General features: G+C 50.8%; 1 protein-coding gene across 1 annotated transcript in view; it reads right to left on the bottom strand.

Annotated features, from left to right (window-relative positions):
- Positions 1-522: 522 nt before the first annotated feature.
- HSPA9 (heat shock protein family A (Hsp70) member 9) overlaps positions 523-14,922 on the bottom strand; it is a 373,785-nt gene continuing 359,385 nt past the window's right edge. The window contains exon 17 of the mRNA XM_086931445.1: positions 523-1,277. Coding sequence (XP_086787571.1) covers positions 1,188-1,277 — 90 coding nt within the window. The 3' untranslated portion in view covers positions 523-1,187. The remainder of the gene's footprint in view (positions 1,278-14,922) is intronic.

Here is a 14,922-nt window from a genome sequence, read left to right on the forward strand (position 1 = left end):
GACAGCTTTGAATATAGTGTAGTAATACTACTGTTAAAGATTATGGCACCTAATTTTACCATTTGTTTTCTTTAACCTTAAACTAAAGCAGCGCACCCAAATTCCAGCATAGAGAAAAATGAAAGCAAATAAATCATTCAAAAAAAATTCTGCTTGCCTACATATATTTAACACTCATGAGCTTCCCCCGGGATGTAGAATATTTCTGAAGCAATGACAAGTCTAATTTTGACTTTAGTTTAATTCCTGGTGGGATGTGTGCTTTTCCATATTAGGTTTGACCTCTCTGTGGGCTACATAACTACCTCAGATATACTGACATTTTAGGTAGGGCACATAGTCTTCATTCTTACCATTAGTTGAAACAAAAGGGTAATTAATACTAACTATCATTATCCAGTCCACTTCAAGCAAATTAGAAATGTATAGGTTTGATTTCGGTTTTAGAGTTTGTGGTTATTCCACAAATGCTGCTAGAAAAAAATTACAATTTAAGGAAAAACATGCCTTTATAAAACAGAATGGATCAAATAATTTATTAGTCGCGTTATTTCAGAATAGAACAAGTCTGGTGGACCAGAAAATATATGTTGGGCAAAAAAAAACCACAAGAACATAGTTGCAAAAATTGTCACTCCTTAACTAACCTGCCCCCAGAAATGCTTTTGCATATAAAGAATGACAATTCAGATATACAAAATGCTCATACTTTTTTCTTCATCCTAACTCCATAAATGGATGAATTGGTTACATAAAATGACCATGTATACATGCTGTGCACTATGTTCTTATAATCAATTCACATTTAATTGTGACTAATATTTTTTGTACATTTCGAACTTTGTACACACATTTCACATGGCCCAGTCTCCCAAAAATATACAAAGTTATTAGACATCAGAATCTAAGATTCTGGTGGAAAACCCTAAGCAACTGGATGTTTAAGAAATATAGCATCAGATAAATTTCACACTTGGCATGAATTAGCAACTTTCAAATGAAAAATTATTTAAAACAGAATTGACACTAATACATAAAAATGTATATTTATATATTTATATATGTAATACTGCAAAAACACAGTAAGACTGAATTTTGCGCATTTCTGCTCGGGATGGCTCTTCTCTGCACATGTTGGTCCCAAGCAATAGATTTTTCAAAATGCCTGCTCAAGTTTTAAGGCATGTCTACTGTTTTCCTTCTTTCTTATCTTCAGTCTGTTCTGCATTCGTGGAACCCTGATCTCCGCTTCCAGAACTCTCCCTCTCAGATGCCATCTGCCAAATACAAATTAAATACATTAATAATAAGAACACAACTAGTGAAATGCAGTGACAAGTGGCATCATATATTGTTGGAATGCTGAAACCACAGTCTGCCACATGAAAACCCCCACTTCGAAACAAACACTTGTTCCATCATGATGGGGGCTCGGATACCTTGATTGAGCATGCACAACAAATGTTTAATGAAAGGAGGGGTTAATAGAAGGCTGGCGTAGCACCCAATCTCTGGACCTGCCCTATACAACAGTAGAAAAAGTTATTCACCTTTGGGAATATTCTTTCTGGAGGATGCTCTATTTAGCCACAGATTTCTTGCTTTGGATACCCTCTATTAGGTCACCCTCCTGTGGGAGGTGGCATAGACTTAGCCCTGATTGGAGGGGTCTCCACATCTGCAAGATGGCAGGAACTGAAAGATGTGCTTCACCTCCCCCACCTTCGGGGTGAAGTTGGCAGAGGTGTAGCCAGACACACCAGGGCATTGGCCTCTACCTACCTTAAGTCCTGAAGAACACTGTATCTCGCTTGTGTATGTTTCTCCCACAGGATAACATTACCGTGTTTGAGGCTTATGCCTCCAATCTGATATATGTGTTCCTGAAGCACAAGTTACTACTTGTGTAACGATATATCTGTAAGAGACATTAGTTAGTGATAGATTCCTTACCGTAGAATATCCCCAGGCGTCAGACTGGATCCGGAAAGTTTTGCGTAGCAGTACCCTTGCGCGTCGGCAGGAGTCGTCTGCGGCTCCGCGTCCGTCGTAGGAGCCGTGATGACGTTGTCGGAGTACTTAGACGCCGCCTCCGCGTGCTGACGTCAGTTCTTAGCCACAGCTTTTCCGCGCCAGAAGCGCAGAGCCATGACAAAAACCGACACTGGTGCCAAGAAACTAGGGCCCTGAAAGGGGATGACCTTAACCCTAGATATCGGTTCGCAGAACGGGGAGGATAGGTGGGTCGGTAAGGATCTATCACTAACTAATGTCTCTTACAGATATATTGTTACACAAGTAGTAACTTGTGCATCTGAAAGAGACACGTTAGTGATAGATTCCTTACCTTAGAATAGATACCCCAGCAATACCATCCCCGTGGTGGTGGGTCTGCGAACCAATATTTACACCAGAAAGTCCTGGAGAACGGAGCGGCCAAAGTAGCCGTCCCTCCGGACTTGTCTGTCCAGGCAGTAGTTCCCAGCAAACGTGTGCAACGAGGCCCACGTAGCTGCCTGGCAAATGTCCTGCAAGGGCACACCTCGGCCCAAGGCAGTTGTAGTGGCCGTGGCTCGAGTGGAATGAGCCCGCAGCCCAACAGGTGGTTCCTTCTTAGCCAAGGAGTAACATGCCTGAATGCACATGATAATCCACCGAGAGATGGTCCTCTTGTGCACCGCTTTCCCTTTCTTAGCGCCCGCGTACCCAACAAAGAGTTGATCATCCACCCAGAACTGGCGTGTGCGATCCAGATAGAACGAGAGCGCTCGTTTTGGGTCCAGACGGTGGAGCCTCTCCTCCTCTCTCGAGGGGTGCGGAGGCGGAAAGAAGGTGGGCAATGTGATGGACTGCCCAATGTGGAAGGCCGTGACCACCTTTGGCAAGAAGGAGGGCCTAGTCCTCAAAACAACCTTGTCCGGATGGACTGAAAGGAAAGGAGGCTTACAAGAGAGTGCCTGGAGCTCACTCACTCTCCTGGCAGAGGTGATGGCTACCAGGAAGGCAGTCTTCAAAGAAAGAAGGCGAAGCGGACAGTTATGAAGTGGCTCAAAGGGAGCGCACATCAGAAAGGTTAGAACCAGGTTCAAGTCCCACTGAGGCATCACGAAAGGAACAGGAGGAAAGGTATGAGTGATGCCTTTCAGAAATCTGTTTACAATAGGGGACTTGAACAAAGAAGGTTGGTCAGGCAGCCTCAGAAAGGCTGAAAGAGCCGAAAGATAGCCCTTGATAGTGCCCAGAGCAGAGCCCTGCTGGGCAAGAGAAAGAAGGAAGAGAAGAACCTCAGAGAGAGGGGCATTGAGGGGATCCACAGCCTTTGCTGTGCACCATGCCACAAATCTGTTCCACCTGCAGGCGTATACCGTTTTTGTGGAGGGACGCCTAGCTGCCAGAATGAGGTTGCAAACTTCAGGAGGCAAGTCAAATGGTCTCAACTGTCGCCGCTCAATCTCCAAGCATGGAGGTGGAGACTGGACAGGTTCGGGTGGAGGACCGTCCCCTGCCGCTGCGACAGAAGGTCCTCCTGAAGAGGCAGACGAATCGGGGGATCGACTGACATGCTGAGTAGCTCGGGATACCAGTACCTTCGAGCCCAGTCCGGAGCCACAAGGATGACTTGCGCCCGGTCGCGCTTGATCTTTTTCAGCACTTTGGGCAGAAGAGGTATAGGCGGAAAGGCGTACAACAGACCGCAGCTCCACTCGCGACGAAAAGCGTCTCCGAGCGACTGCCGCCTTGGAAATTCCAACGCGCAGAACTGATGACATTGCGCGTTCTCTTCGGTGGCGAATGGATCTAACCAAGGCTCTCCCCATTGCAGAAAGAGGCCTTGCGCCACGTCCGAGTTCAGACGCCATTCGTGATCCATCGAGCAGCGACGGCTGAGTTCGTCCGCCCCGGCGTTCAGAGAACCTGCCAGGTGTTGAACCACCAGAGTAACGCCCTGATGTTCCAGCCATTGCCAGAGACGCAGAGCCTCCTGGCAAAGGGTCCACGACCCCACTCCGCCTTGTTTGTTGCAGTACCACATGGCGGTGGTGTTGTCGGTGAACACCTGCACTGCACTCCCTCGGACAGGCGGGAGGAATGCTTTCAGTGCCAGACGAATCGCCCGCAGCTCCAAAAGGTTGATATGGAACCGGGACTCTGCCGGAGACCAGAGTCCTCTGATCTCCGCCTCTCCCAAGTGGCCTCCCCAGCCCTGGAGGGACGCGTCCGTCACAACTACATGCTCCGGTTGGGGAAGGGAGAGGGATCTGCCGTTGACCCAATCGCGGTCCGTGAGCCACCACTGCAGCTGTCTCGCAGTGCCCTCCGAGATCAGGACATGGTCGGACAGGTTGCCCCGGTGCTGGGCCCACTGAAACTTCAGGTCCCACTGCAGAACCCGCATCCGCCACCGTGCGTGATGCACCAGAAGGATGCAGGAGGCCATCAGCCCCAGAAGCCGCAGCGTCAACCTGACCGAAACCCGGGATAACGGCCGGAAGACCGGAATCAGAGCCTGTATATCCCGGACCCGCTGTTCGGGCGGGTAAACCCGAAACTGCGCAGAGTCGAGAACCGCTCCGATGAAAAGGAGCTTCTGAGAGGGGCACAGGTGTGACTTCGGCACATTGATGGAAAATCCCAGCAGGTGCAGGAGATCCGCCGTAGTCTGGAGGTGGCTGACGACTGTCTGCGGGCGAGCCCGCCTTCAACAACCAGTCGTCGAGGTAGGGGAAGACTGACACCCCTAACCTGCGCAGATGAGCTGCGACCACCGCCATCACCTTCGTGAACACCCGTGGGGCGCTGGTAAGGCCGAAGGGGAGCACGGTAAACTGAAAGTGCTCGTGGCCTACCGTGAACCGCAGGTAACGCCGGTGGGCCGGCAGGATGTGGAAGTATGCGTCCTGCAAGTCCAACGCTAACATCCAGTCTCCTGGGTCTAGGGCAGCTAAGACCTGAGCCAGTGTCAGCATTTTGAACTTCTCCTTCCGGAGGAAGCAGTTGACGTTCCTCAGATCCAAGATAGGGCGTAGGCCCCCTTTGCCCTTCTTGGGTACCAGAAAGTAGTGGGAGTAGCAACCACGACCTACTTCTGGCCCAGGAACGCGCTCGATGGCCCCCTTGGCCAAGAGGGCCGAAACTTCCTCCTGCAGGAGCCGCAAATGATCCCCCGATACACGGTGGTGTTGCGGTGGCATGGCTTGAGGGGTCGTCTCGAAGGGGAGGGAGTAGCCCCTTCGGACGATCTGCAGCACCCACCTGTCCTAAGTGACTGTGCGCCAGTGAGAAAGGTGATGGCGGACCCTGCCTCCCACTGGCGTCACATGGGCCGAAAAGCACGGACTAGGAGGGTTTTGAGGCGGATGCTGCGGGGGCAGGTGTGGACTGGCTCCGCTTGTTCCCCCGACCGCCTCCACGGCGGTTACCACGGCCGCCGCCGCGCTGGACGACAGTTTGCGGCGAGTGGCTGGCGGCACGTGTGGGGACGCCCCTTCCTTGGCCACGAAAGGAGCGAAAGGCACCCATTTGCTGGCGCGGGGCCGAGAGGCCCAAGGACTTGGCCGTAGCACTGGATTCCATAAAGCGCTCAAGCGCGTGGTCTGCCTTGTCGCCAAAGAGGCGACGGCCATCAAACGGCATGTCCATGAGTGTATTCTGGACGTCTGCCGAGAAGTTGGCGGATCTCAGCCAGGCGTGGCGTCGTATCGCCACCGTCGTAGCCATCGCTCTACCCAGCGAGTCAGTAGTATCCAGTCCGCACCTGATGGAATACTTCGCTGCATCCCGGCCCTCCACTAGGGCTTGGCCGAGTTTGGCCCGTACCTCCAACGGGCACTCTGGCAGCACTTCCGCCACCGTTTCCCACAGAGAGTGGGTGTAACGGCCCAAGAGGCATGCGGTGTTGGAGGACCGCAGTCCACAGCTAAGGGACGAGAACACTTTCTTGCCATAGGCCTCGTACCTCTTGGATTCCCGATCGGGGGGAGCCATCGGGAATGCGGTCTGGGAGTTAGAGGCCTGGATAACCAGGCTCTCGGGGGTGGGGTGGGTGGACAGGAAACAGGGGTCGCCCGGAGCCGGGCGGTGGCGCCTGGCCACGTTCCTATCTACAGGCGAACCTGTAGCGGGCCTGGACCAAGTGCCCAAAAGAACGTCCGTCAAGGCCTCATTAAACGGCAGCAGAGGCTCCGCGGAGCATGACTGCGGCTTAAGGACCTCAGTGAGGAGGTTAGTCCTCACGGCCGCGACGGGGAGCTCAAGGCCCAAGGCCTTGGCAGCCCTCATCAGCACCACACTATAAGTCGCTCCCTCCTCCGAAGCCACGGTAAGAGGAGAGCCGAATCCAGTCTCTGGAGAGGTCTCCAGGCCACTGGCCTCCCCAAGATCTCCTGCCCAGTCCATGTTAGACTGACATTCCCTTGTCAGAGGGTCCTCAGACCCCTCCCAATACTCCTCTTCCCCCATCTCCTGAGACTCAGGGTTATGAGCGAATGAGGACGGTTCATAGAACTGAAAGTCTCCAAACGGCGTAGAGATCGGCGCCGATAGGCGTTGTCCCGATGTCGGAACCGAGTGAGAGGAGGCATCGGGGACGGCGCCGGCCGGGGCCGACGCCGAAGGGGACACCATAGGGACCGACGCCAGGGGGGGGGGGGCCTTAGGTCCACCGGTGCCGATCCGTCGCCCGAGGAGGGCCCAGCGGAGCCCTGCGGCGCCGAGCCCGAAGGCGCTGACGACGCCGGGACCGCTGCACCCTGCGGCGCTGGGCCCGAGGGCGCCGGCGGTGTCGGGATCATGGAGCCCTGCGGCGCCGAGCCCGAAGCACCCGACGGCGTCGGGGTCGAAGCCCCCGACCCACTAGGGCCCCCAGACGGGTTCGCTGGGCCCGAAGGCGCCATGGAACCCGTCGGAGAATAAAGGGACCTCATGGCCATGAGGAAACGCTCAATCTCCTCCGGCGTCTCGTTCAGCCCAGGGACCGGGGGGTATGGAGCCGAACGCGGCGCCCGCGACTCCCGAGGAGCCGCGTGGGCGGTGTCACCCGAACCCCCGGCCGCGTCGCGCGAGCGTCGGGGGGGAGTCGGAAGAGCGATGATGTCTCTTCGACTTCTTGTGTTTCTTACCTGACGACTTGGACCCAGAGGAGTGGCGCCGACTCCCGGAGCGGTGACGGCTCCGTCCCCGCGACCTGTCCCTCGACCTCCCGAGGGACCGGGACCTCACACGGCGCGGGGCCGACTGGCGGATCTCGAGTCGCCTGCGGGACCGCTCCCGCCTGGCCTTCCTCGACAGGGGCCGACAGTCGGAGCAGGCTTTGTCGTCATGGTCGACGCCCAAACACATCAGGCACAAGCGGTGGGGATCCGTGACCGACATGGTACGGTCGCACTCGTCGCAATGCTTGAAGCCGGGCATCCCTAACGGCACCGTCTGAGTCGTTATAAGACTTCGAAATTGGATCAAAAGATCACAAAAGTGTAGTCAAAAAGTGACTAGGGAACTGCTCTTTCCAGATCTGCGCTGGCTGGCGCGGAAAAAAGAAGAACTGACGTCAGCACGCGGAGGCGGCGTCTAAGTACTCCGACGATGTCATCACGGCCCCCACGACGCCTACGACGGACGCGGAGCCGCAGACGACGCCTGTCGACGCGCAAGGGTACTGCTACGCAAAACTTTCCGGATCCAGTCTGACGCCTGGGGATATTCTAAGGTAAGGAATCTATCACTAACGTGTCTCTTTCAGATGATCTCCAACTTGAAAATTACTTACCTAATCTCGTAGATCTTGGGGTCTAAATTAATATAAAAATCTAAGTTATTTTTTTTAATTGGTGTCTTATTTATTGACTATTTGTGCACCAGGCGGCCTGGCTCTGCCCTAGGATTGCAGATTTCTGGTCCTAAACCATTCAGGTGTTAAATTAAATCACAGGTCTCTTGCTCAGCCCAGACCCCTGCTCGCACTGCTGGAGTATACCGGGGCGCTACAGAAAGATATACGATTGATGGCAATGGGATTACGCCTTGCTAAGCATAGAAAAGCTATGTGATGGGCTCCTGGGCCAGTGCCAACGTTAACAGAATGGACAAAAGATATGTTTTATTGCAATACACAGTCCTAGTTGTATAGCTAATTATTGCCTCCCACCCAAAGTCACCAGAGGAGTTTCTGGGGGCTGTATAAACAATACGTTATTGGGAAATAATCGGGAGAGTCGGATGGGGTCAAATAAGATTACGCATCCACTGCCAGTGGTGCGAGATCTTGTTACTAATGATATATGCTGGTCAGCAAGGGGTGGATTCATACACTTGTTGCATACCAATAGTCAGTGTATTATAATCGCTGTACAATATTAAGGGCCAATGCTACTGCGGTCTCCTCTATAATGACGCCCAACACCTTGTACACTGTGATGTGTCTTTACACTATTCTTTTTTACAGATAACACTGTGTGCTGTCAGACTGTAATGGTTCACTGTGAAATGTTTAATATTTTTTTTTTTAAGTAGGTGGCATGGAGGGAGGGGCAGTTTCCAAGGGGAGGGAAAAACCGCTTTAGAATCTGCAAAACCCACCTGTCCAATGTTATGGACTGCTAGCGGCAGGTGATGGCGAATCCTGTCACCCACTGGGTGTCCGTGATAGCACGGGGCAGCCTAGGAGGGTTTTTAGGCTGCTGGGTGGGATGGAAACTATTAGACTACGACTGGCAACCCGACCCACGGGACCAGTAGGAACTGTCTCTGCTGCCATGCAGAGGCCAGAAAGCGTGTGAGCCGCAGTGGCTGGGAACATAAAGACGCAGTTGCACGCTCCTCCTTTGCCCATAAAGGAAGTGAAAGGACCATAAAGCACTCACTCGAGGATCCCTCGGCGGTCGTGCTGGGCAAGAGTCGTGCAGTCTTGAAGATGGCCGGTCCCTCGAGGTCTCGTCGCACCCACGGATCTCAGCTGAGCTGACTATGTGGGTAGAGGTCAGAGGTGCCAGGGAAGCCGGGTCTCGTCGTGCTGGTCAGTCGGATTCCGGAGAAAGGACGTGCAGCAAACCGCAGTGTTCTTGGATGGTGCCTGCGGGTGCAGTGTGACTACTCCTTAGTCACAAGGGAGAAATCTTGAGAAGAAGTCGAGAGTTCCTTTCGTAGAAAGTAGTTTCAGGATTCAAAGATGATCTAATTTGGAAGGGGGCCCGCTCCTATCTTTATACTAGGAAAAGGGGCTGGCACGCGACTAGGTCCTGCCCATGGGTGGGACCAGGAAGGGGGGTGGTTACACCCCTCTCCCATGCCGGACTTTCCCCAGCTCAGGGGCTGGTGTGCCCCTGGAACTGTTTCTAGCCGGCAGATGCATAGTGAGCACCGGGGTGCCACCTGCAGTCACCTTCCTCTAAAGCCCTGCCTACCCAGGATACACAAAACCCTGTCTGGGATAGTGCTAGCACCGCCCCTGACAGGAAACCCTTTGTCCAAGCTCCCCTCGCTGGAAGGACTCCCAGTTGCAGGGGGTCAGACTTGTGTCTGTGGTGGCAGCATCCATTTTGTGATGCTGAGGCTTGAGTTAACTTTAACCGGGGTTCACAGTTACATACATGTCGTGTCCCTCTAGAAGGGTGGAATGCTAACCCCATCGCCAGAATTGGCGAGGGGTTAGTATTCCAATTCATATGACACCTTACTCAACATGTTTTGATAAAGCGATACCAGAGTTCGCATTTAACCGCGAGGATTATAATGTACTTAAGAGTATATGGTATGCGTTATCATGGAACAGCTATTAGGACTTGGTTCCGCAAGCTGCAAACGGGCTCAGCTCATGCCAGAGCACCATCTCACACGATTCCAAGCACTCTGCCTTCAGGATTGTCCAGGCCTGCCATAGGAGTGACTGATAAGAATCTGTGTGTCCATTTTAGGGTTAGATATAGGTATCCTATATCTAAAGCAAAGGGTGTTTACACCACCTTGCCCCAGCTGTCGTGCAGCCAGTTGTGTCAGATTTAGATGGCCAGCCAGGGGTGGCATAATACATGCTGCAGCCCCTGGTAGGCCCTGGTTACACCTATGCCCTGAGTTACAGGGTCTGATAAGGTGGCCCAGTACCAATTGGTAAATGCACCTAAGGTACACGTGTCAATTTAGTGAGAGAACAGCAAGGCTGTGGGTTTGATTAGCAGGCCCACAGCCAGAGAAGTCGTAAACCAGTGAAGCAAAAAGCAAAAATCTGGGGTGATCATAGGATTGCAGACCCTACTCTCCTACAAGGCTACAACCCCCATCATGTGTGTGCAGGCTCTCAGATAATTTTTTCCCCTTCTGTCTTGCGATTTTGTCTCATTGCTTAATAAGTCTACTATATATATTGCCTAAGGGGCTGAGAGTGCAGGGACACTTGTCGATTTCCAAAAAGGTGACTTCTTTATAAATATTATATACATATTGACATGTACACACCTGTTTTTTTCCCTCTTTTGTTGCATGTATGTGTCTACATACGTATGCAAACACACATATATATATATATACACATATATATACACACACATATATATACACACATATATACATATATATATATACACACACATATATACACACACACACACACATATATATATATATATATATATATATATATACACACACATATATATACACACATATATACATATACACACATATATACATATATACATATATATATACATACATATATATATACATACATATACATATACATATATACATATATACATATATACATACATATATACATATATACATACATATATATATACATATATACATACATATATATATATATATCTCCTTGTATTACGACCTGCTTCTCCAGCCTCATCTTTCTGGCGGAGGTGGGTGGGTTCGCTAGTGAATCCAGAAGGATCTTCAAGCTGCAAAACTATACAGACGGGAAATAAACTATTCATTTTGCAGCGTGAATCTTTCTGGATTCACTATGCTGTGCATAGACTTCGTAGCGGTTTAGTTAAGTTTGCGGCGGCTGGGTGGAAGATGAGCGTTGGTTGTTGAATATATGTCGAAGCACCTTCTGCCCGACTTGTGCTTCCTTGTTCATTTTGTATTTCCACACAGTAGTGCTTTGTGAACGTGTGCACTGAAGCCCATGTTGCTGCCAGGCATATGTCTTGAAAGGGTGTGTTAGCCAGGAAGGCTATTGTTGCACCCTTCTTCCTGGTAGAGTGGGCCCGTGCCTCTCCTGCTAATTATTGGCCTGCCTGTTTACCTAGTAGGTATCCATACGTCTTTCCTCTGAGGAAAATTACCCATATATGTACTACTTTGCGTATTAATCTGTATTTGTTTTAAAAATGTTAGATGTGACCAGGAACAACCCCATTGGACGTTTTATTCAAATGGTTAAACGTTCTAGGCCCATTCATCCTTGTGTAGGCTAACACCTGATTTCCTTGTTATATTCTGTGCGTGCTATTTTTAATATTATACTTACCAACCACTATCTTTTTTTTTTTATGCAATGGGCCGGTTTTCACTACCATAAGTAGATAAGGCTTAATGGTTTTTGGGGGTGCCTGGCTGATGTACGGGAGTATGTATTTCTTGTCTGATGCTCACCTTGGTAGCCCAGACCACTGCAGGGGTATGCTGATGCCTGTTGAAATTTGTTACCATCCTTCTGTGGTTATAGTATTGTAGAACATGGGCGCTATTAACTGCTTATGCGTCCTGTTAATGTTCTTAGGAGAGGAAAGAAAGGCCTTACCCTATTATCTGCCTTAGCTTGTACATATAAACGTACCTGAAGTTGTCTTGGACTTAGTTTGGCCACTGGGTTCAAGGAAGGTGACGGCCCTTTTAGTGTATCGCGCCCCAGTGGGCCTTTTAGCCAACTACCTGCGAATGGTCTCCTTATCTTAATTAGGCTATTGCCTGGTGATGTTTGGTATTGAGCTGCCTTGTGATTCTGTGCAAGGGAGAAATACTGTAACCTTTCACTGTGTTGTGTGCAGACCATGTGTAGTTTTTATCATGTAGGCAGGAAGCCTGAAGAACTGCACCCTGCTTGTGTTCATTTTGCCCTTAAGGATGGTAATGGTAGTTGTAACGGGAACACGCCGTGGTAGGTGTGTGTTTCGTTTGCCCTTATATCTTGTGATGAGTAGGAGGTCCCCTCCGGTGGACCACATGTGGGGTACGTGTTCCTACATAATCCCAGTCAACGTACTTTGCTTTAGGGTAGGCATATGCAATGTTTGAGGTATTGCTTTGATTGTGTTTGTGTTACTGTGTGTATGTGCAGCACGTGGTGTAATGGTGTGCACCCCCCACTGTACTTGGCGAATTTTACGGTTGCGGCGAACCGCAGTTGGCCGGCCATATGGGATACCTTTGGAAGTCTTGGTGAACTCCATTGAAGAGCCCCCGGCTTCTTTATGGTGTTCGGAAAGGCCGCAGTGAACCTCAGTTGCCTGCTTTCTGATTGGAATCGGTGGCCAACTCCCCTTGAAGAGCGGCCGGCTCCCTTATGGTGTGAAGATCAGTCTCTGTTGTGGGAGAAGACTTCCACCTTTTGGGCTCGCCACGCCCATAGTGTGTGTGAGGTGAGTGTGGTAAGCCCTCTCATGGTGATCAGCCTATTTAGTGATGCTGAATCGGCATTTTATTGAAGCAAGCAATGTTGTGCTGCAAGTACATATTGCATTGTGAAAGAAATGCTGTGTAGCGTGCGTAGATATGTACCTGTATGTTGGGGTTTGTAGTCTTGCTGAGAGACTCAATTGCCCCTTAGAAGTAACAATGCGTTTAGAGTATGCATAGTGTCATATCTGCAGCATGGTGTGAAGATCAGTCTATGTGGTAGGAGAAGACTTCGACCTTTTGGGCTCGGCACGCCCATAGTGGGTGTGAGGTGAGTGTGGTTGTGGTAAGCCCACCCCTCTCATGGTGATCAGCCCATTTAGTGAAACTGAATAACTGAATCGGCTTTTGTTATTGAAACAAAACAATGTTGTGCTGCAAGTACATATTGCATTGTGAAAGAAATGCTGTGTTGCTGCCTGCGGATGCAGGGTGACTACTCCTTAGTCACAAGGGAGAAATCTTGAGAAGAGTTGAGAGTTCCTTTCGTGGAAAGTAGTTTCTTGATTCAAAGATGATCTAATTTGGAAGGGTCCCCGCTCATGCCTTTATCCTAAAGAAAGGGGTGGGTACGCGACTAGGTCCTGCCCCAGGGGTGGGACCAGGAATGGGGTGGTTACACCCCTCTCCCATGCCGGACTTTCCCCAGGCCAGGGGCTGGTGTGCCCCTGGAACTGGTTCTAGCCGGCAGATGCGTAGTGAGCACCGGGGTGCCACTTGCAGTCACCTTCCTGAAAAGCCCTGCCTACCCAGGATACACAAAACCCTGTCTGGGATGGTGCTAGCACCGCCCTCGACAGGAAACCCTTTGTCCAAGCTCCCCTCGCTGGAAGGACTCCCAGCTGCAGGGGGTCAGACTCGTGTCTGTGGTGGCAGCATCCATTTTGTGATGCTGAGGCTCGAGTTAACTTTAACCGGGGTTCACGGTTACGTACATGCTGTGTCCCTCTAGAAGGGTGGAATGCTAACCCCGTCGCCAGAATTGGCGAGGGGTTAGTATCCCAATTCGTATGACACCTTACTCGACATGTTTTGATAAAGCGATACCAAAGATAGCATTTAACCGCGAGGATTATAATGCACTTAAGAGTATATGGTATGTGTTATCATGGAACAGCTATTAGGACTTGGTTCCGCAAGCTGCAAACGGGCTCAGCTCATGCCAGAGCACCATCTCACACGATTCCAAGCACTCTGCATTCAGGATTGTCAAGGCCTGCCATAGGAGTGACTGATAGGAATCCGTGTGTCCATTGTAGGAAGGTACCTCCTGACTATGGTTGCCCCCAACTTTTTTGCCCTGTGTTTTAGCTGGTTTCTGACATAGTCGACCTGGGACCCTGCCAATCAGGACCCCAGGCCTACTGCTCTCTCTGTAAAATGGATTCCATGTACCTTAGGTACATTTCCAATTGGTACTGGGCCACCTTATCAGACCCTGTAACTCAGGGCATAGGTGCACCCAGGGCCTACCAGGGGCTGAAGCATGTATTATGCCACCCCTGGCTGGCCTCCTAAATTTGACACAACTGGCTGCATGACAGCTGGGGCAAAGTCGTGTAATCACCCTTTGCTGTAGATATAGTATACCTATATCTAACCCTAAAAATGGACACACAGATTCCTATCAGTCACTCCTATGGCAGGCCTTGACAATCCTGAAGGCAGAGTGCTTGGAATCGTGTGAGATGGTGCTCTGGCATGAGCTGGGCCTGTCTGCAGCTTGCGGAACCAAGTCCTAATAGCTGTTCCATGATAACGCATACCATATACTCTTAAGTGCATTATAATCCTCGCGGTTAAATGCTATCTTTGGTATTGCTTTATCAAAACATGTCGAGTAAGGTGTCATACGAATTGGAATACTAACCCTTCGCCATTTCTGGCGACGGGGTTAGCATTCCACCCTTCTAGAGGGACACGTCATGTATGTAACTGTGAACCCCGGTTAAAGTTAAACGAAGCCTCAGCTCCACAAAATGGATGCTGCCACCACAGACACGAGTCTGACCCCCTGCAGCTGGGAGTCCTTCCAGCGAGGGGAGCCTGGACAAAGGGTTTCCTGTCAAGGGCGGTGCTAGCACCGTCCCAGACAGGGTTTTGTGTATCCTGGGTAGGCAGGGCTTTAGAGGAAGGTGACTGCAGGTGGCACCCCGGTGCTCACTATGCATCTGCCGGCTAGAACCAGTTCCAGGGGCACACCAGCCCCTGAGCTGGGGAAAGTCCGGCATGGGAGAGGGGTGTAACCACCCCCCTTCCTGGTCCCACCCATGGGCAGGACCTAGTCGCGTG

This window comes from Lissotriton vulgaris, chromosome 7, assembly GCF_964263255.1.
Source record: "Lissotriton vulgaris chromosome 7, aLisVul1.2, whole genome shotgun sequence".
Lineage (NCBI taxonomy): Eukaryota > Metazoa > Chordata > Amphibia > Caudata > Salamandridae > Lissotriton > Lissotriton vulgaris.